Genomic DNA, 20,700 nt, shown 5'->3' on the forward strand with positions numbered 1-20,700 from the left:
TTTGAACCACCAACTAACCATTCATTCATTCAGCAACCATTTCTGACCACCCAAGTGTTCACTACTGTTCTAGGATCCAAAAGACGGAAAAGACATGGCCCTGCCCACTGTGCTTCTACCCCGGTACCCGGGTCTCCACAGTGGTGTTTTTGACAGTTCGGGCTGGCTGATCCTTTGCTGTGGGGACCACGCTATATGTTGTAAGATGTTTAGCAGCATCCCTGGCCTCTATCCACTAGATGCCAGTGACACCCACCCTCCCAGTCATGACAATCGAAAATGTCTTCAGACATTGTCACATATCCCCTGGGGAGAAAATTACCCTCAGTTGAGAACCACTGCTCTAATACAAGAGTTTTTTCACCCCTCCCTCCCTCCCTTCCTTCCTTCCTTTCCTCATTTAACAAGTATTTATTAAGCACCCACTATGTGTCAGGCACTTAGTTCATCACTGAAGTCTGAGATGACTATTACACACCCAAGTGAACACGTTAAGCAGGCTGTTGGCTCTACAGATCTGGTGCTCAGAGGTGAGATATTGAGATAGACACTTAGGAGCCACGAGTATGTAGAAGGTATTCACAGCCATGAGACCAGGTGAGAACATCAAGGAGTAAGTGTAGATAAGAGAAGAAAACCAGGAGTCACACTTACACTATTCCAGTAATTAGAATTATCTGAGGAGAAGACGAGGAACCAGCAAAGAAGACTAAGAAAAAATAGCCAATGAAAGAAGAAGAAAACCAAGAGTGTCCAAGGCTCTGGAAGAAGACGAGGAAGTTATATTAGGAGAGAGATGTGACCAGTTGGTCCAAACGCTGCTCAGATTGAGTCTGATGAGGTGAGAATAGTCCACCGGATTTCACAACAACCTTGACAAGCGATGTTTCAGTGGAGGGATGATGGTGAAAACCTGAATGGAATGTGTTTCAGAAAGAATAGGAAAAGAAGATTTGGAGACAGTATGTTTAGACAGTTCTTTCAAGGAATTTTATTGCAAAGGGAAGTTGAGAAATGGGGCAAGTGGGTACATTATGAGGTTTTTAAAGGAATGAGAAATGATAGCATGTTACTCTGTTTATGGAAATGTACCAACAGAGGGAAATTCAAGATGCAGGAGAGGCAAAGGGCAGTTGCTAGAGCCATGTCCTTCAGTAGACGAGAGAGAATGCAATCTAGGTCACAGGTGGATGGATTTGCATTAAGCGGAAATACAACTACTGGTTCTTCTACATTTCCAGGCGGGAAGGAAAAGTTTATGGGTACAAGTACTGGCAGGTGGGACTTTATGGCGGTGGGAGTTGTGGAAATTTTCTTCTGATTGCTTCCATTTCTCAGTGAAGTAGGAATCCAGGTCATCAGCTGAGACAGGAGAGGCAGGTGTTGGTGGTTTGAAGGGGAAGGAGAGATGGGAAGCAATAATTACGTGGTAGTGGATGAGAAGGCTGAGTAGATGCACTTGAGAAGTACATTTGATTTTCAGGCACCACAGAGGGGACACCTGAAGCTCATAATCCTCAACTTAAAGTCAAGCTAGTGAGACTGGTCATGCATGACAAAAGAAGACAGTAAAAGTTTAAGTATCAAAATACAGACAATACATGTTCAGAATACAGGAGAGGTAGATCTGTGTTGACTCAAGTGGATTTATATGGTTTTCTGGAAAAATTATAGCTTGAGCCAGTACTTGAAAGATGACTAGGATGAATTATTGGTCTTCCTCATTTCATCTTAGGCTTAGAGTTTATGTATTAAGACCCTTCTCTATTCTCTCTCAAAACAGACAGTGGAAGCGATGAAGACCATATTGGATGATCTACGCGCTGAAGACCATTTCTCCATGGTTGATTTCAACCACAATGTTCGAACCTGGAGAAACGATTTAGTCCCAGCTACTAAAACACAGATTGCAGATGCCAAGAATTACATTCACAAAATCCAGCCCAGTGGAGGTGAGTAGGGTTAGCCCACAGCCCAGTGAGAAACTTCCATAGGATTCAAATCTTGGTTCACTTAAGAAATACGATTCCCTACCCCAGTGGTCTTTGCCCAGTCTGCAGTGGTCTGCTTTAAATAATACATTTATTATTAAACAATGAATACTATGGTCGTGGTGAAAACGTAATCCATACCCCATCCCACACACATTTTTAACCATTCCATCCTCAGAAAAGGGTGTCAGTAAGTGATACTAGCCTTCTTATGACTCGCATAGCAAGAGAAAGACAAATACCATATGATATCACTAAGATATGACACAAATGAACTTATCTATGAAACAGAAACAGACTCACAGATATAGAGAACAGGCTTGTGGTTACCAAGGGCGACAGGGACGTGGAGGAGGGATGGACGAGGAGTTTGGGATTAGCAGATGCAAACTATCATATACAGGATGGATAAACAACAAGGTCCTACCGTATAGCACAGGGAACTATATTCAATATCCTGAGATAAACCATCATGGAAAAGAATATAAAAAAGGAATGTATATGTATGTATAACTGAATCACTTTGCTGTAAAGCAGAAATTAGCACAACATTGTAAATCAACTAAACGTCAATTAAAAAAAGAGAAAAAAATCACATGTCATAACACATAATTGTTTACAGAACAGTGTCCAAGTACGTCAGCAGGGCTGAATTAGGTGACTTCCGTTTGGTGGTTAACAAAATGACTGTTGCTTTGAAAGGGTTAATTCATCTCTAAGGGAACCATTTACTACAAAGTGAATATTTTATTCCACTGGGGGATCTGGACCAGCCTGGTCAAAATTTGGAAAGCAATCGGATGATTTGGGTACTGAATAAACTATACATGAGTCATCGCCAGACAGATGAACCTGAACCCAAGACGTGATTGTTTCTGTGGAAAGTAAGAGTATGTAACAGAACAGCACATTCTGTGGCTTTCACAGGGACGAATATCAACGAAGCACTCCTGCGGGCCATCTTTATTTTGAATGAAGCCAATAACTTGGGACTGTTGGACCCCAACGCGGTCTCGCTGATCATTTTGGTGTCTGACGGCGATCCGACAGTAGGCGAGTATCATTTACATTTTTAGTGATAAATATTTTTACTCTCGTTGCTTGGGGACGTGATTTGCTCAAAATGGGAACTCAAATGGCATTTGCCTGAGTGTCTAAGCCATTTTAAAGCCATGCTTCCTAAAAGAAGGATTCTCTTGACCCTGAAGCACTCACTCCACTTAAAGCAGTCCCCAGACGTTTGGGGGCAGGACGCTCTTGAATGCCTCAGTTTCCCCTCCACAATGTGGGGAAACTTGCATTTGAATTTGAGTTATATGCTATGAGGATTGCTGACACATACTAGTGCAGTGTGTTTATTTCCTCAGCGTAAGGTGTGTGAGGTGGTGTGTGGAGTGTGTGTGTTGAGGATGTATCCTCTGAGTCTGCAGTGACCTGTTCTCCCACTGTTCTCCAAATTTCCCCCATGTACTCACTGCACCTGGGCAGGTTACTTCTCTCTGATGCATCCTGTGTGTTTTCTTATCCACACCATGGCTCGCCATCTCCCTGCTTCTATTACATATAGTGTTATTTTCATTTGCTTCATTTGCGTCTTTACACGGACAAGCATCAGTGAGAGCGAATGCTAGATTGCGCTGCAGTCCGTCTTGTAGACAAGGATATACCTAACTGTGCCTGACACAGCTCAGTGGAAGGAGAACCAGTGGTGCAATCCTGACAATGTACCAGAGTTCTAGAAAGAGGGAGGGCGAGGCAGAATGGCAGTCGTTGTGTATTTGTCGTAGATTCAGTGCTTGGATCAGATGACTTTTAAAATTCAATTTTAGAATAAAATCCTAAGGAAAAAAAGGAAATAAGCTTAAAAAATTGTCAGTTTCTTACTCCTGACCCTCAACCATCCATTTCCTGTCCCGGGAGACAGTCACTGGTTACCAGTTTCTTGTGTATCTTTCCAGAGATATTCTATGTGTATCTGTATACTGTATATACATGTACACGCAAATATATGAAAATATATACACACTCATATATACATGTATACAAATGCATCCTGCATACACTGACCTTCACCTTGTTTTTCTCCCCTTTAAAAATGTGCCTTTGAGATCATTCAATATAAACACATAAAGAGTTGCCATGTTCTTTTTTATAACTGCATAGTATTTCACAGTTTGAATATACCATAATTTAACCCATCTCCTTTATCGGTGTACATTTAAGTTGTTTCTAATATGTTGCTATTCCCAATAACATTGCTATATACCACTGCCCGTCCTTCATTTCAACATGTATGAGGGCATCTCTAGGGAAAATTCCTAGAAGTTGAGTGACTGAGTCAAAGCATAGGTGCATTTTGAATTTGGACAAATTTTGCTAAACTGCCCTCCATGGGTTTTCCCAAATCTTGATAGCATTGCCTCCTCACTCCTTTCCTTCCTGTCATCATCTTTAGGGGAATTGAAATTGTCAAAAATTCAGAAAAACGTGAAGCAGAACATACGAGAAAACATCTCCTTGTTCAGTTTGGGGATAGGATTTGATGTTGACTATGATTTTTTGAAGAGACTCTCCAACGAAAACCGTGGGATCGCGCAAAGGATTTATGGAAACCAGGACACTTCTGCCCAGCTCAAGGTAACTTTTTTTTCTGTTCTTTTTTTTTTTTTCTTCACTTGAAATCATTCAACTAGCAATATCTGATGCCCAAAAGAATATGGCTGAATTTAAGTAAAAATTGTCATTATGTCAGCTATATTAGGTCACAAGAATCGGGGAAGTGTTCTATTCCTTTCTCATGCACCCCACCCCCACTTGTACACCTGCAGTAACAGTGAGATGAGAGGTGGTAAGGTGATGGATACCAAGTTCCCTACTCCCTGAACAGGTCTTGGGAGACACCATCACGGCTTCCTGTGTCTCTCCAGTCCTGCTAAGCCGTCGCTCCTCCTAATCGCCATGGGCACTGGTCTCCCTTTAAAGTACATTGGCATCTTGGAAATCAACTTTCTGTAATGCAACACAAATCAAACTATAGCCTGTACATTTCCTTACATATAAAGGATATCAATTACTTGTTTATTTTGACTAAATGGACAAGAAAAAATGAAGGAGAAGAAGAATATACTTTACTCCACCCTCTGTCAGTACCAGGTACCATCTATCAATAGCAGGCACCATATTTAAACCTGGGAACAGGTAAGAGACGGGTTCTAACTTGGGGATATCCACCCAGCTGACTTATTATGAGAGCCCCTGAGCTTTTCATGCTCGTCATAACAGAAAGAAAATATACTGGGCTCTTAAATCAAGAGTAATATTCTTAACAAAGTCTTGATCGTCTCTGTTTCAGTTCATTGAATAACTATGAGAATTTTCCATAGCTTTCCACAGAGATCCTGGGAGAATAAATTGAGCGATGTCTGCTAAGCACTTGAAGAATCTCAGAGAAAAATGCTTTAGGTCTATAAAGTGATATGAAAATAATGATTTCTCTGTTTTTTTCTATGAATTGTAGAAATTCTACAACCAGGTCTCGACTCCCTTGCTCCGGAATGTTCAGTTCAACTATCCCCAAACACCAGTAACAGATGTCACTCAAAACAGTTTCCATAACTATTTTGGAGGCTCAGAGATCGTGGTGGCAGGAAAAGTTGACCCTGATAAATTGGAGCAGTTACAGAGTATTATCACTGCAACTTCGGTACTTCTACTTATCTGCTTATTCTAAAAATACTAATTGTCCCCTTAGTATACAAGAGACATCTTGTATATTAACAGGCTGATACTCTGAATTCCAAGAATCTTGTGGGTATGATAAAAGCAAAAAGCGAAAGGGAAGGCCTGAGAATATCTGTGCCATCTTCCCAACTATTGTGTAAATCCTTACCTTTTTCATCCCAAACTCTAGAGGTTGGCACTTACTTCCTCCTGTATATTCTTTTGGATTATTTTGCATTCCCCTTCAAGTTGCCTGCTACCCTGATTCACTCACAGTAGATCCTTTGGAAAATGTGAATTGATTAACTACAATTCTGCCCCACTGGTGTCTTTCAACTGAACCTTCCATTGTCCAGGCTAATGCAGAGTTAGTCTTGGAAACCCTGGCCAAGATGGATGGCTTGGAGGATTTTCTATCCAAAGACAAGCATGCAGATCCTGATTTCACCAAGAAATTGTGGGCCTATCTGACTATCAACCAACTTCTGGCTGAACGGTAAGAAGACCATACACCACAGGGATTTGCAAACGCAAAAGACTTGCCTTGGATACTTGACATAATAGACAAAAAAAGAAGAGTTTGGAACCAAGAAAGGCAGCAAATTATTACAGGGTTTGGAGCATTCATTTCCACTGGTTTCAGGCAGTTTTAACTCAAGCTGGGTTCACTCTTTTTTTCTTTTTTCTTGACATGTAACATGCATACAATAAAGCATGTGAAGTGCATTCATTTTAAAGGTACAGTTTAATGAATTTTTACGCACATCACCCACGTAATCAGCACCCGATCCAGACACGGAACACTTCTTCCATTTCTGAAGTCTCCTTCATTCTCCTTTCCACTCAACACCCACCTCCCACCTCGAGTAGAAATCACTATTTTGACATCTGTCACTATCAATTAGTTTTGTCTATGACGAAATTACATATAATGCTACAAACTGTATTTTTTGTTTCTGGCTTCTTTCACTCGATGTGATGGCCATGAGATTCATCCATCTCATTGCTATGGGTATCAGGAATTCATTTGCATTTACTCCTGAAAATAGATTATTGTCCAAAGAGAAATTTACACTTATGCAATTCTGATATCACATAAGGAAGGGCTTCCCATAGGTACCTGTTTCATCTCTGGCTTCTCAGCTGACTGGTATTTAAATGCTCCAGTATAAAAACTATATTTCTAGAGTAATGTATGGTTCTTTGACCATGTGTATCAGAATTACAGGGGGGTGTTTGGATAAGAAAATTACTGTTCCCCAGCCCGCCTCCACCTATTCGATCAGATTCTGAGGAAGAGGGAGCAGGGTGGTGTGAACGGGGCTGGGAAAAATGAAATACGGCTGTATAACTGTGCTCAGAGAGAAAATCCTTAATGTCAGTAAGATTATAAAACAGACACAAGATTGTAAGCTGTGGCTTTAGAGTGAGTGGGAACTGTCCCTGCATCTTTACAGAGGCAACTGGGTGTATGTAAAGGTACATAGCAAATTGCTGCAGACGTTAAATATTGATTTTTAAGAAAGAATCCCTGTAAAGTGGATCAGTGTTTGCCATTGAGCAGTGGGTGGAAAGGATGAACAGGCAGAGCACAGGGCATTTCTCAGGGCAGTGAAACTACTCTGTATGACGCTATAATGATGGATACCTGCCATTATACATTTGTCCAAACCCATAGCATGTACAACACAAAAGTGAACCCTGGGTGATGGTGATGTGTAGATGTAGATGTATCGATTGTAACAGATGTACCACTTCTACTGGGAGATGTTGATAATGGGGGAGGTTGTCGGGTGGGGAAGGGGCAGGGAGTATACGGAAAAGCTCTACTTTCTGCTCAGTTTTGCTGTGAACCTAAAACTGCTCTCAAAAATAACTTATGTAGACTTGTTGTTTCCAAGGGGGAGGGGGTCGGGGGAGGGGTGGAGTGGGAGGTTGGGGTGAGCAGATGTGAGCTATTACATCTGCTGAACAACAAGGTCCTACTGTAGAGCACAGGGAACTGTATTCAGTATACTGGGATAAACCATCATGGAAACGAATATGAAAAAGAATGTATATATATGTATAACTGAAGCACTTTGCTGTACAGCAGTAATTAACACACAGAACACTGTAAATCAACTATACATCAGTTAAAAAATAATAATAATCTATTTAAAAATTCCTTAGGACTGCATGGATAGACAAAATACTAAGCTTCATGAAGCCAGTTAATTCTGTTTTACCTTGTGGTCCCCAGGGTCCCAGTTGGACCCAGAAGTGGTGGAGTTAAATCTAGTGATGCTGTCCAATGTCTCTGTTTCCTGAGTACAGGAGCCTGGCTCCTACAGCTGCTGTGAAAAGGAAAATTACAAAAACAATCCTGCAGATGTCTCTGGATCACCATATAGTAACCCCCCTCACATCCATGGTGATTGAGAATGACGCCGGGGATGAACGCATGCTGGCAGACTCCCCTCCACAAGACCATTCTTGCTGTTCAGGTGAGTCTGCCTACCTGGTGGAGAAATTTTTCATGAGACGTTACGGAAAAACCCAAATGAACTTTTTGGCCAACCCAATATTTTTTTATAAGCCTAAGTCCTGATAAGCCTTGTTGACATACATAAAAGTAAACAGGAATGGAAAGAACTTGGTTATAGCAGTGGCACTCACTTATCTGAACTTCTTTGAAGTCATATACAAAACTCATATAGAATCTAGTGCTCCAAAAAGTATTTTTAATGGTCTATCAGATGACAGGTCAGGCCCTACTCCAATCCTGTTGAAAGCAAAGAGTTGAAAACTGTCTGACTTACAAATAGATTTGTTTCCTAGACATTGGAGTTATTCCATTTGGGGGCACTACACCGATTTTCAAATGGACACTTAGTTCCCGGGAGGTTTTTGGTGAGGCAGGCAGGAAAAGGTGTGCCTTCCATTTCTAAACTAGGAGAAAGGGGTTTTCTTGGGAAAAATATATATGGAAGTTAAGAAGCTCAAAATTGCCATAAAAGCTATCCATGATCTCTGTGTCTTGTGGAATGTCCCAAGGTACACCCAAGGGCATGTGTGCCCACATTTAGAAGAGCTTGGTTTACTTATCTTCTTCCTTCCTCCCTTTCTTAGGGACTGGTCCTGTTATAACAATCTTGAGAATGACCAGCATTCACCGGAGGGATCGTTTTCTGCATTTTTAATTCTGTCCAAGTGAGATGCCAACTTTATGACAGTGGTCTAGGCTTCAAGAAACTCTTACTTCTGACTTCCAGTTACAATAGCCTGGAGCCTCACAGCTAAATTTATGCAGGGAGAAACTCACGCTAGATGACCTGGCATTTATAGGTGATTTTATATTCCATGGATAAGATGCCTAGGTGAACTGGCATTTTTTCTCAGAGACAAGGAGCTGACTGCATATCAGAAAGCCAAATGAATTTTTTGCAACCAGTAGGGGATATTGGTTGGTTGGGAAACTAAATCGTTCAGATTGTTTTGTTTTGTTTTCTTTTTTATTGAAGTATAGTTGATTTACAATATGGTGTTAGTTTCAGGTGTATGGCAAAATGATTCCATTTTATATATATATGTATTTTCAGATTATTTTCCATTATAGGTTATTACAAGATATTGAATATCATGTTATACAGTAAATCCTTGTTGCTTTCTGATTGTCGTTTGGTGAGTAGATAGGAATAGATCCGAGAAGATGCCGTCCAGAGTCTGGCTGGACCTCATCTCCCCAGTTTATGGTGAAGGCACAAGGTCCTTCCCCAACCTCTGAGGGCTGGTTCCTCCTACTACTGACCCTAGCCCGGGACCCAGACTCTGCAGAGAAGCCTACAGCAGGCCCTCACAGCATGATGACAGAAGGAGCTGGAAGATAGAGAACTCAGAAATAAAAATAATGGGAGAAAACCCTAGCTGAGAACCTCTGGGGTCTGTCTGCATAAAACAGATTCTTGATATTGTAAGCAATGTCCATGGAAAAGTAAACCCGGAAACTAATGGATACAGTTTTTTTCTATGCAGGTGCCCTGTATTATGGCAACAGAGTTGCTCCAAATTCATTCCCACCTTGGGTGAACCCTTCACCGACACAAATGGTCCCAATGCCCGCGGTTGGTGCTCCAGTGCTTGAGACAACCCCTCCTCCACACGTGATGAGAGGTAAGGAAACTTCCACAATGCTTCCACATCCCAGATCTCAATTGGACCATAATGCCATGGAGCATTTGTATACGTTTAAAAAATCCTGGTAAAACTGGGAGCCTTTTATAGGCATCGTTGCCTTCCATGGAAAGAAGATGGCCCCGTGTATTAGTCAGCTTGGGCCACCAAAACAAAATACCATAGACGGGGTGGTTTAAGCAACAGAAGTTTATTTCTCCCAGTTCTGGAGGCTGGGAAGTCCAAGATCAAGGTGCCAGCAAGGTACATTTCATTTTCTTCATTTGTAGGCAGCACCTGTCTTCCTGTGTGTTCACATGGCCCCTTTGTGTATGCACTGGAGAGAGAGATAGAGGGCAGGCTCTCCAGTGTCTCTTTTATAAGGGCACAAATCCCATCATAAGGGTCCCACCCTCATGACCTTGCCTAACCTTCATCAGCTCCCAAGGCCCCACCTCTAAACACCATCATGTTGGTGGTTACAGCTTCAACATATGAATTTGGGGGGGACAACGCATTCCATAGCACCCCATTTCCAACTGTACGAGGCAAACCCTCTGGGATGGAAGAGATGCACCTCTCGTGTGGGGAGGGCCCATGGGTATCAATGGAAAGGACATCTTCTTTGGAGATTGTTCATGACACTCATTTGAACTTAAGTTACTTAACATTTCTGCACTTCACTTCCTTCATTTTGAAAAGAGGCATCATGATACTTACGTAGCTGTAAGTACGTAAGTATCATGATGTAAGCTACTTACATAGCTGTCGATTAAATGGGTAACCATCTTTAAAGAGTGGCGTGTTATAGTCACTCAATAAATAGGTGTTTTGTTTGTTTGTTTTTGGCCGCACCGTGCAGCATGTGGGATCTTAGTTCCCCCAACCAGGGATCAAACCTGTGCCCCCTCCAGTGAAATCGCAGAGTCTTAACCACTGAGCCACCAGGAAAGTCCCTAAATAGGTGTTATTATCAATTTTATAATCAAAAATACTTGAATGTTGTTTCCTATATAACTGCATTATCATACATTATTTTGTGGGGTTGTTTGTTAATTTGCTTACTTGATTTTAATCAACAGCATATTTGAAAATCCTAGTTTTGCTCAGCATTTAAAAATCTTTCTACCAGTGATTTCAGTGGCAGGCATGGGTAGCAGATGCAATCGTGTGAAAGCCAGGAAAACGAATTTCCTCGTGAGAGTCCTGGCAGCTGCAGCTGGCTTCCTTGTGCAGATTCTTTCTTTGCCTTCTGGTTGTCAACCTCTGCAGGGTCTTATTTCTCAACCAGAGAGAGGAGCTGCCTGGGGGAAATAGGAAACTATCTTCTCTCCTGTTCCTGGTCTGCACTATGCCTTTCAGTGAAAGGGATTTCCACTGCCTACCCATTGGCTGGTCCCATGTAGAAAGCTTGTGCCCCTTTTCTGCCTTTTACTTAGGAGTAAATTTAAACATTCAAAGAAGGAGCACATCCCTCTCCCTCTTGGAAGTTCCAAAGTACCAGCTTAACTCAGGTGGTTTGCAGTTTAAATATCAGAGTAGCTTCTGGTGTAGCTTCTTAGAAATATGCTGCTTTTCTAGACTGCTTGGAATGTAAGACTCTTCTATTCAGAAATCCTCAGAACTGATTTCTCAGGACCGTACACCTACCACTCACCCGACATCGAATTATAACAGAGAGAACACAGCAAGGACTTTTGAGTCGATATTTATGATATCTTTAAATATCTTTAATAAGTATCTTGATAGAGATATTTTAAAACATCCCACCTCTACAACTTAGCTCTGAAATTGTTATTTGTAGGCCCAAAGTGATCTTCTTCACACTTTCATTGGTGGTGATGCTTCAGACAGAGGTCCCTCCACTCCCCTCCCACATCACCTCCAACTATGGAGCTTTGGTGAAGGGCTCTGCATGTGACTCTCAGAAGTGACAGCCTCGTAAAGTGGCACATGAGGAGGGAATCTATGTGTCCAAGGTTGCTGTGCTTGCACAACAGCCATTTTTACTATGTGTTTCCAACGAGCGGCTTCAGAGAGCAAGACCTGATTGCAGTGACAAGTTCATGAGTCACTTAAACTGTTCCTTTGCAAAATAAAACTTTCGTAGAAACATGTAGAGCTCGAGCCAGTTTATTTTGAAGTGTTCTTCTCAGTAAGAATGCAGTGCTTGCTCCGAGTTTCTTGTCTCTGCTGTATGAGGCAACCAAAAAGACAAGGTCTTGAGAGTCAGACAGTTCTGGGGTCAACCTCTGCCCCCATGACCTTGGCCTGGACACTGAAACATCTATAGGTCTCAGCCCACCTTCAAAATGGGGATGATAATAACCTGCAAGGTGGTTCTAAAGTAGGTTCCTGGTTCCTAGGAGAAGCTCAGTAAGTGCTGGCTAGTCTTACACCCATTAACCCCAGGTCCTCAATCTCCCTCCAACCTGATCAGAATGGAAGGCTGCACAGACTAACTTCAGTATGATCCTTTGTTTCTGGTAGACACCTATCAGCTCATTACAGCAGTACTGATTCGCTGCTGCTCACCAAAAGGTCTGATGGATGGGATTTAGGTTCATCAAAATGGCAAAACCCATCATTATCTTTAATGAAAGCAATTTCCTTCAAGCCAAGTTATCTCAAAACACCCTATTTGTGTAGAGGAAAGAAGAGGCTATCATAATAAAATGATTTTTTTGATTAAAAAAACAAAGAGCTGGGAACCTTTGTTGCGTGTTTTAATGATGCCCTCTCCTGCCCAGCTCCTACACAAAATCAATTAACCAAGTATTTATTGACTACAGAGCATGAGCTTGGTGGTGTGAGGGGTGCAAAGAAGTACAAGATTTTGTTCCAGTTCTGGATGAGTTTATCCTCCATTTCGAGTTCCCAAACACACACTTGAAGGGGCATATCAGGATGGTTGGGAGAATGGGCATGTAATCAGACGGCGTGGCTTTGCGTTATAACTCTGCCACTTATTAACTCTGTGATGTGACCTCGGGCAGGTCACCTGTCCTCTGCAGGACTGCTGTGAGAATTAGTAATATTTGCAAAGAGCTTTGTGATAGCATCTAGAAAACAGCGACCTCTCACTGGATGGTAGCCCGCTCTTCCAATTTTATTCTGGAAAACACAAGCACTGCAGGTCTTAAGTCAAACCTTCCTCTTCAGTTTCTTCAATTCTGAGGCTAGAAGCCTGGAAGTGCTAAATGACTCCTCTCCACTCGGTTACCAGATACTGTGGCTTCTACCAGATGACTCTTGAATTTCCCCTCCCTCGCCAAACCCATTCGCCCGCCATGCTGGTTTTTGCATTTAACATTTCTTGCTTGAATTACTGCTGCCTTAGCTGCTAAATGATCTTCCTGTGTCTACTTTCTGATCCTTAATTCATACTGCGACCAGTAATTTTCCTAAAATGAGGGTCAAATCATATCACATTTTTCTCCAAAACCTTCAATAGCTCCCCAACAGAATAAAGGTCCGTTCTGTGGCCTGGTGGTCCACGGTTCCCTACGACCTACATTCTTAGTCTTATCTAAGACTTCGCAAAAACCCATCCTCTAGTCATCTTGAGTTACTTTCTTAACAAATCATCAACTTCTCTCCCTCCATTCCTTTCCTCATTCTGTCCACTCAGAATAAAATATCTCTCTCCTGTGTCTTTTATCTACCTGTGTTTTCCTACCTTCAGGACTTAGTTCAAAAGCCAACCCTTTTATAAAGCCTTTCTCCACTTGCCTGGGTGGAATTGATCATCCTTCCATCTTCATTCCCAGAGCAGTGTGCTTGGGCCATTTTTCAATCATATACGTTAGTCCATCTCACATTAGTAGTTGTGTCTGCCTTCACGAAAGAACAAATGATATTCTGTTAAAGGAAAAAATTATTCATGACATTTGTTAAAGCACGGTAAGGAACAATTTATTCATGATGGGTGTAGGGACCACTGCATTGGGGTATTGCAGTGCAGGAGGGAGATTAGACTCAACTCTGAACACACCATGGAAAAGTGGGAATTTACAGACAAAAACCAGGCTGGGGTCAGTAAATGGAAGATTACTAAGAGGAAACATCAGTGGAAGTGGGGGGTTCTGGTTAAACTAACCTAACAGGATTCTTGCTGAAGGCAGGCCAGGTAATCAGCCCTCACTTGAGGATGGTGGGGGGAGGAGGAACATGAATAGATATCACGGGTGATCAGATTTGGAGGGCGGGGGATTCTAGCTAAACCTACTTAGTAGGATTTTTGCTAAAATTAGACAATGCAGAGAGGAACATGGAAGTCCAAAAGTTGAGGCCAAACTTGAAGAGTTCAGGGAAGCCTGAGTAGAGTTAGTCCCAGGAGAGAGTCTTTGTCACTCCTTCATTAAATTGTTTCTCTCTTGAAGGTAAAGACCATGACTTATTTATAGCTACAGCAAGCATTGCCTAATTCAGAGTTTTGCACATAGTTTGTTTTTTTTTCTTACCAAATATTTGTTGAATGGGTAAACAAACAAACAAAAAAGATCAGCCAGAATAATGGTGTCTAGTAACAAAGGAGTACTTTCTTGGGAATAGCTTGATCCTTCATTGCTCTTGGAATTGATCAATATTAATCTGTATGCCAAAAGGTAATATTATGTCTTTTTTATTTTTATGTACTGTGTACGACTACTTAAAAATACAAGTATTTTACCTATCTATACACACAGTCACTGTATATACACACATGTAGTGCATTTGTAGTATATATTATATATATAGTGTGTATGCTTGTGTTTCTTATTCCTTATGTCCTTCGTATTCATTTTTTTCTCTCTAGCCTAGAATATATGTGATAGCTACAAAGCGAGTATACACTATATTTGTAAGATAACCTAGAACTCTGATGGCAGCTCCATGAGGAAGGGACAGAGCTTGGACCACTGGGTACCTGGTGCCTAGAACAGTACCTAGCATATAGTAGGAGCACAATAAACATTTGTTGTTGTGAAATTAAAGATGTTCAGGAATAAAATACTGTTCAAATTAACCTTCCTTTCTATGATTTTGTTTGTTTTCATTTTCTTTGTATATTTTCCAGTTGAAAATGACCCACACTTCATCATCTACCTACCAAAAAGCCAAAAGAATATTTGTTTCAATATTGACTCAGAACCTGGAAAAATCCTCAACCTTGTTTCTGATCCAGAATTAGGTAAAATAAAAAGATATTATATTAGAATTAGACTACTAGATCATGGTCATTCTTCACTGTCACTACCTGGGATTTCTTTCTTTCCTACCTTAATAAAATCTTATATATATATATATTTCAAACTACTCTTTTCAAACTCTGATAGTGAGAAATGAATTATAAATATATTCCTAACTATTTGAACTATTATAGATAAAATACTCTGAGTATGAACTAGCAGAACTTGTTGTGATATGATTAATTTAAACCATAATAAAATAGTTATAAAATGAGAATTACAGAGGAAAAAAATGTTATGTAGATCCTGAAGCTAAATAAAAAAATAATTTTCCCATACTGTCAAGTTTTATAAATTTGAATTATGGTGCCCATATATGCAAAAAAAAAAAAGAAAGAAAGAAAATGAGCGCACAAGAGAGAAAAAAGCATTTTTTTTCCTTGCAGGGATTTTGGTCAATGGACAGCTCATTGGTGCCAAGAAGCCCAAGAATGAAAAACTAAGCACCTATTTTGGGAAACTGGGATTTTATTTCCAACGTGAGGGCATGAAAATAGAAATCAGCACCGAGACCATCTCCCTGAGCAGGGGCTCTCGAACATCCGTCTTGTCCTGGTCTGACACGGCCCACGTCCTTAACCAGAGGCAAGTACAGTTACATCCGAATTCAGGTGTATCCTTGACACGTGACTACATCAACAAATCCAGACATGCGTGACACAAACATAAAATTCAAAATCATCATTTTAAATGTGAAGAAGTCAAGGCTCAGGAAAAATTTTGTTACTTCCTGCCCTGCTCCTGGCAGTAGAGTCTATGTGTTTTGGTCACGGTGTGTCTCAGTGCTAGCCTGGCGCCTGGCATACAGTAAGTACTCAATAAGTACATGTTGGACATGTGAATGAATCCATCAACTGAAATCCAGCTCAGAGTGTCAGAGTGCTCAGAAACACTATGATTTTGTCCTGTGAGTAATATCTTCCCATTAGTATCTGTTCATTGTTGATACGGAAATGTATACATTGACAGAATTTCAGCACTGGGAGATAAATCAGCGTTCTGTGGCCAAAATGTTGTAAAGCTCTTAGAAAACTGGGGGGATTGTACGGGGCAGAGTGAAGTCATATTAGGGGTGAGAGAGGAATGACATTCTAAAACGAGTCTGTTCTGGGATCATTAATTCCTTTTTGACTTCCCACCAGGGTGCTTGTCTCGGTGAAGAAAGAGAAAACTGTGACTATCGCCCTGGATAAAGAGATGTCCTTCTCTGTTTTACTTCATCGCGTTTGGAAGAAGCATCCGGTCAATGTCGACTTTTTGGGGATCTACATCCCCCCCACAAACAAGTTTTCTCCTAATGTACACGGGTTGATAGGTAAAGTGTCCGTGGACCATCCGGCAGGTGTGGGACTGACCACCCTAGGTCTTGAACAACTTTGGCTCAAGGTTAGAACATTTGGTTAGAATGTGGGAAAGTGACAGGTATGGACTCAAGGGTTCAGGGAGGACCCACACTCTGTGCCCTGGTCTTAATTTATGAAGGTGCCTGAGCGGCACACAAAGAGGTCAGTGTCGCTGAGAGAGTGTAACATTTACCGTTGCTCGCGGTTTCCATAGAAACATGAGACACATCTCACCATGCAGGGCCACGGGGAGGCCAGGTTTGGGTCAGGAACCAGAAGCAGAAGCAAGAGGTAGGCCCAGGCCAGAGCCTTTATTGGGGTTTCTGTGGCAAAGACAGGACAGAGCAGGATAGTTTGGGGTTGGCTAGCTTAATAATTTCAGTGGGCATTGGGCTACAGGGTGGTCTTTCCTTGCCTGGCACCTGGCCCTGGAATGATTCCTTCTGGGGCTCCCAGGCCAGAGAGAGGAGGTCCGGCTCTGGCTTGGTTCGTTTGCAGATCCCCACCATGCTCCCGGCTGAGTCCTTTGCTCTCTTTCAGAATTGGCTTTCCCAGGGAGGCGCAGTCTCTCCCCAGCCAGACGGAGTTTTTAAGATGTCAAAACATCATAATATACAGAGAATAAAAAACATGATTCCTACAACCCAACACAGCAGTGCAGGGCAACTCGTAATGCTATAGATGGGACTATTTGCTGCTCCAGACAAAGTTTCCCAGGGCTGGGATTTCATCACATACTGGGCAAATTAAGAGAAGGGATGGATACATTGTAAGTTTTGTGCTGAAGATTTTTTTCTCACTGAAGGGAAGTGAACTGGTTTAGGAAGTCTGTGATAACAAGCAGGGCGTCCAGGTCAACCTTCCCTCCTTTTTAAAGAACGGTGGCAATTTAAGCGTACTGTATAACATCACAAACCAAACGTGTTTCTAGATTTGAGCTGTACTCTCAGGTGCTGACCTTTACCCCCACCATCAGGGTGTTCGATTTTACTTAGGGTCAAGTCGATCAGACTCATACGTCAAACGACATATGAGTGAGCAGCATGGATTTGCCCTCAGGAAGAACCCATCCCCATCTGCATCCTTTTCCTCTCAATACATCTGCCTACCCCAGAAAGTCTAGATGGGGGGACCAAAATGCAGCTTGGATCACATGACCAGGCTGTCCTTCTGTCTTCCTTTGAGTTACATGTAAATAAACGTCTGGACTTTGTTTCATAGGCCAGTTCATGTATGAGCCAAAGATACGTATCTTCAATGAGCGACCAGGAAAGGACCCTGAGAAGCCAGAGGCAAACATGGAAGTGAAGGGACAAAAGCTGAGTGTCACCAGGTATGTCTCAGATGCATACTACAGGAACAAAAAGGGCTCCTGTTAGGATTGGACTCACACAGCCAAATAGAAGAACAAGAAAAGTCATTTCAAGCTTTACCTGTGTCACACTAAACAATTCACCAGGAAGAGACACATACATGGCATTGGCGTAAGGACACTGCAGAGAGTTCATCCAAAATGCAAAAAATGACCAGGTACATAAGTACGTACCATCAAATGCCAAGATTAATTAATCTACTATTCTCACCTTTGTACATTAGAAGCCATATGGCCACAAGCTGGATAATTGAAAAAGCAGATCAGAGGAAGAAATCATAAAAATATCTACGCGCCTTAGTGCTAGCGAAAGAATGTGTAGATTTTTACGTAAGCCTAGAGCTTTCTTTTTGAGTATTTATCCACTGAATGCATGTTTGTGTTTGAATCTACTGAATACGTCTTGGTGTAGCTTTTCTTACACAAACCGGATCCATATGCTTCATTTTGAAGGGAGAACATAGATACCTGTAAAGCATCCTGAGTGTAAAATTTGTATACGTCTTTTTCATTTTTCCCAGTCTTTTACAGTTGTCTCACCCAGGCCTAATTTGGTATCATATTAAAGAATTCGGGGCCTTTTTAGAGTTTTTACAAAGCAGCCAACTTTGCTCGATGAGAAATGACTCTTTTGGCACACGGATGTCATTGGCTTCCATGTACTTCATTAAACCATAAAATTACAACAATTAAGCCATAAAATTACAATAATCATTAAACCATAGAATTACAACAGTAAAATGAAATTACCACAGAAATAGATTTGTGAACTGAAACAATGGGCTCTTAGTGAGTACACTACTCAACTAGTATGGGTTTACCAGAGATCAGTGAGTTACCACTGGGCGTCAGTGAGCGTGTTTCGTAGAAGCAACGCTGAGCACAGTTGATCACAGTAATAACAAGTTATCTGAGGTTGGTAAACACACATCTACTCTATGCTAATGACCAAAGGTAAAGGCTGGGCCCCATTTTCATCTACTGCCAGCACCTCGTGACGCACAGCGGAAACTAACTCGACCCGTGGGCCACGCGCAAAGATGTATGTTTTAAAGCTCATTAATGGCAATATACCGTATAACTTCTTTACCCTTAAAACGAAAGACATGGATGTCTCAGGAGCAGCCGGCGTCGCCCCTAAGTAGAACAGTCACCCCTGCAGTCAAGGTGAGAGGCACCTCAGACTCATCCTGCAGGGAACCTGCGAGCTGGAGCTTCGTTTCCACCTTCTTTCCGTTTGAACGTTATTTCCGCCCCGCAGCCTCCCTGCAGTAGCCTCGGCTCCCCAGAGAGCACGATGGCTGGATCCTCTTCCAGCCTCACCAGATAAACACAAGGCACCCAGGAAAGTGTGAATTTCAGATACTTGGGACATACTTCTGCTGAAACATGAGTGGTGGTTATCTGAAATTCAAATTTAACTGGCATCCTGCGTTGTTATCTGCTAAATCTGGCAGCTTCTTCCTTGCTCTGTGCTAATTTGGAGACTATACCAGCCCTAGGCAACCTTGAGGACACAGCCCCCAGCCAGTTCCCACTGCCCCCTTGTCCCTTTCCCCATGTCCAGAAAGAGGACTGCCTCTGAATACGTGGGCCTCCCCTCCGCTAAGGCGGCAGGGAAAAAATAAAAAAGGAAAGTTAATTTGCACTCTTTACCTTCCTGGAAAAGTCCATATTGGTCAATCTCTAGACAGGTTATTTGAATTTCTAAGGACACACTGCTTATTGTCTGTCTTTCTAAACCAAGCCCCAGACTCTGGTGCTTTGTATGACTTGGGGAAGACTTGGGGAATGGGGATGGGGCACGGGGGTGTTAGCAGATACGGTGCTAGAAGGGGGCAGAAAACAGAGAGGGAGAGTGTGTCTTCTTTCTGATACACAGGCTGGCCACGCCCCAGTCTGTGTCCTAACCACGCCCATCGTTCTCCTTGCAGAGGCCTGCAGAAGGACTACCGGACAGACAGAGTGTTTGGGACCGACGTTCCTTGTTGGTTTGTGCACAACAGTGGGAAAGGCTTCATCGACGGACATTACAAGGATTACTTTGTGCCTCAGCTCTACAGCTTTCTCAAATGGCCTTGAAAAGTTTATAGTTGGGGAAATTCTATGTATAAATATACATTTTTTTCCTGCCACCTTTGTAGTCATTTTTGAGTTTGAATAATTAAAAACTAACCAGATATCATGGTGGTTTATAAAACCTGTTAACACACCTGAAGAAAATAAATACTTTGCAAAGAAGTTTTAGGATGTTGTTGCGTTTTCAGATGGGAAGATGTGTTAATCGAGGTCGTGCAGAGGAGGGCTGCATTGGTGAGTGAAGCTGCCGTCCAGACGGAGTCCTGGGTTTGGCATTTACAGTAAGGACTTCACTGTTTTTAGTGTCAGGTCCTCAACCTTGCAACTGAATACATTATTAGGTTGTCAGTTACATGGGAAATTCAATTATGAGGTTATTTGGTGAACTTGGAATAAGAACAGGGGAAGTCACTTAATTGTTTTGTAGTTATATATATGTGTATATAAAGCCCTGTCACCCTCTGTAGGGATAACCTTGCCAAGGCACCTATGATGCCCATGATGCTTTGCCAAAATTCCCTCCTTAGTGTTGGCCTCAGAGACCCTTTTTAGTCCAAGAAGCCTGTATTAGTCAGGGTTCTCCTGAGAAAGAGAACTAGTAGGATGGCTATATCATATATACACACATATATAAACGTACACACATATACAGTTGGCCCTTGAACAACGTGGGGCTTAGGGCTGCCAAAATCCCACACAGTCGAAAATCAACAAACTTTTATCTCTGTCTCAAAGACAAAGGAATTGATAGATGACTCACCCAAGGGCAGGAAACTGAAACAGTATAGAACAGATCAGGACTCAAACCCTAG

The 20,700-nt window shown here is 41.9% G+C and overlaps 1 protein-coding gene across 1 annotated transcript in view; it reads left to right on the top strand.

The window, feature by feature from the left end:
• ITIH2 (inter-alpha-trypsin inhibitor heavy chain 2) overlaps positions 1-20,050 on the top strand; it is a 38,067-nt gene extending 18,017 nt beyond the window's left edge. Inside the window, exons 10-21 of the mRNA XM_068538365.1 lie at positions 1,784-1,952; positions 2,919-3,044; positions 4,447-4,628; positions 5,509-5,694; positions 6,068-6,207; positions 8,028-8,197; positions 9,726-9,863; positions 14,923-15,036; positions 15,481-15,679; positions 16,237-16,409; positions 17,659-17,770; positions 19,744-20,050. Of these exons, the coding sequence (XP_068394466.1) occupies positions 1,784-1,952; positions 2,919-3,044; positions 4,447-4,628; positions 5,509-5,694; positions 6,068-6,207; positions 8,028-8,197; positions 9,726-9,863; positions 14,923-15,036; positions 15,481-15,679; positions 16,237-16,409; positions 17,659-17,770; positions 19,744-19,891 (1,857 nt within the window). The 3' untranslated portion in view covers positions 19,892-20,050. The remainder of the gene's footprint in view (positions 1-1,783; positions 1,953-2,918; positions 3,045-4,446; positions 4,629-5,508; positions 5,695-6,067; positions 6,208-8,027; positions 8,198-9,725; positions 9,864-14,922; positions 15,037-15,480; positions 15,680-16,236; positions 16,410-17,658; positions 17,771-19,743) is intronic.
• The last annotated feature ends 650 nt before the right edge of the window (positions 20,051-20,700 follow it).

Source organism: Eschrichtius robustus, chromosome 1, assembly GCF_028021215.1.
Source record: "Eschrichtius robustus isolate mEscRob2 chromosome 1, mEscRob2.pri, whole genome shotgun sequence".
In the NCBI taxonomy this organism is placed as follows: Eukaryota; Metazoa; Chordata; class Mammalia; order Artiodactyla; family Eschrichtiidae; genus Eschrichtius; species Eschrichtius robustus.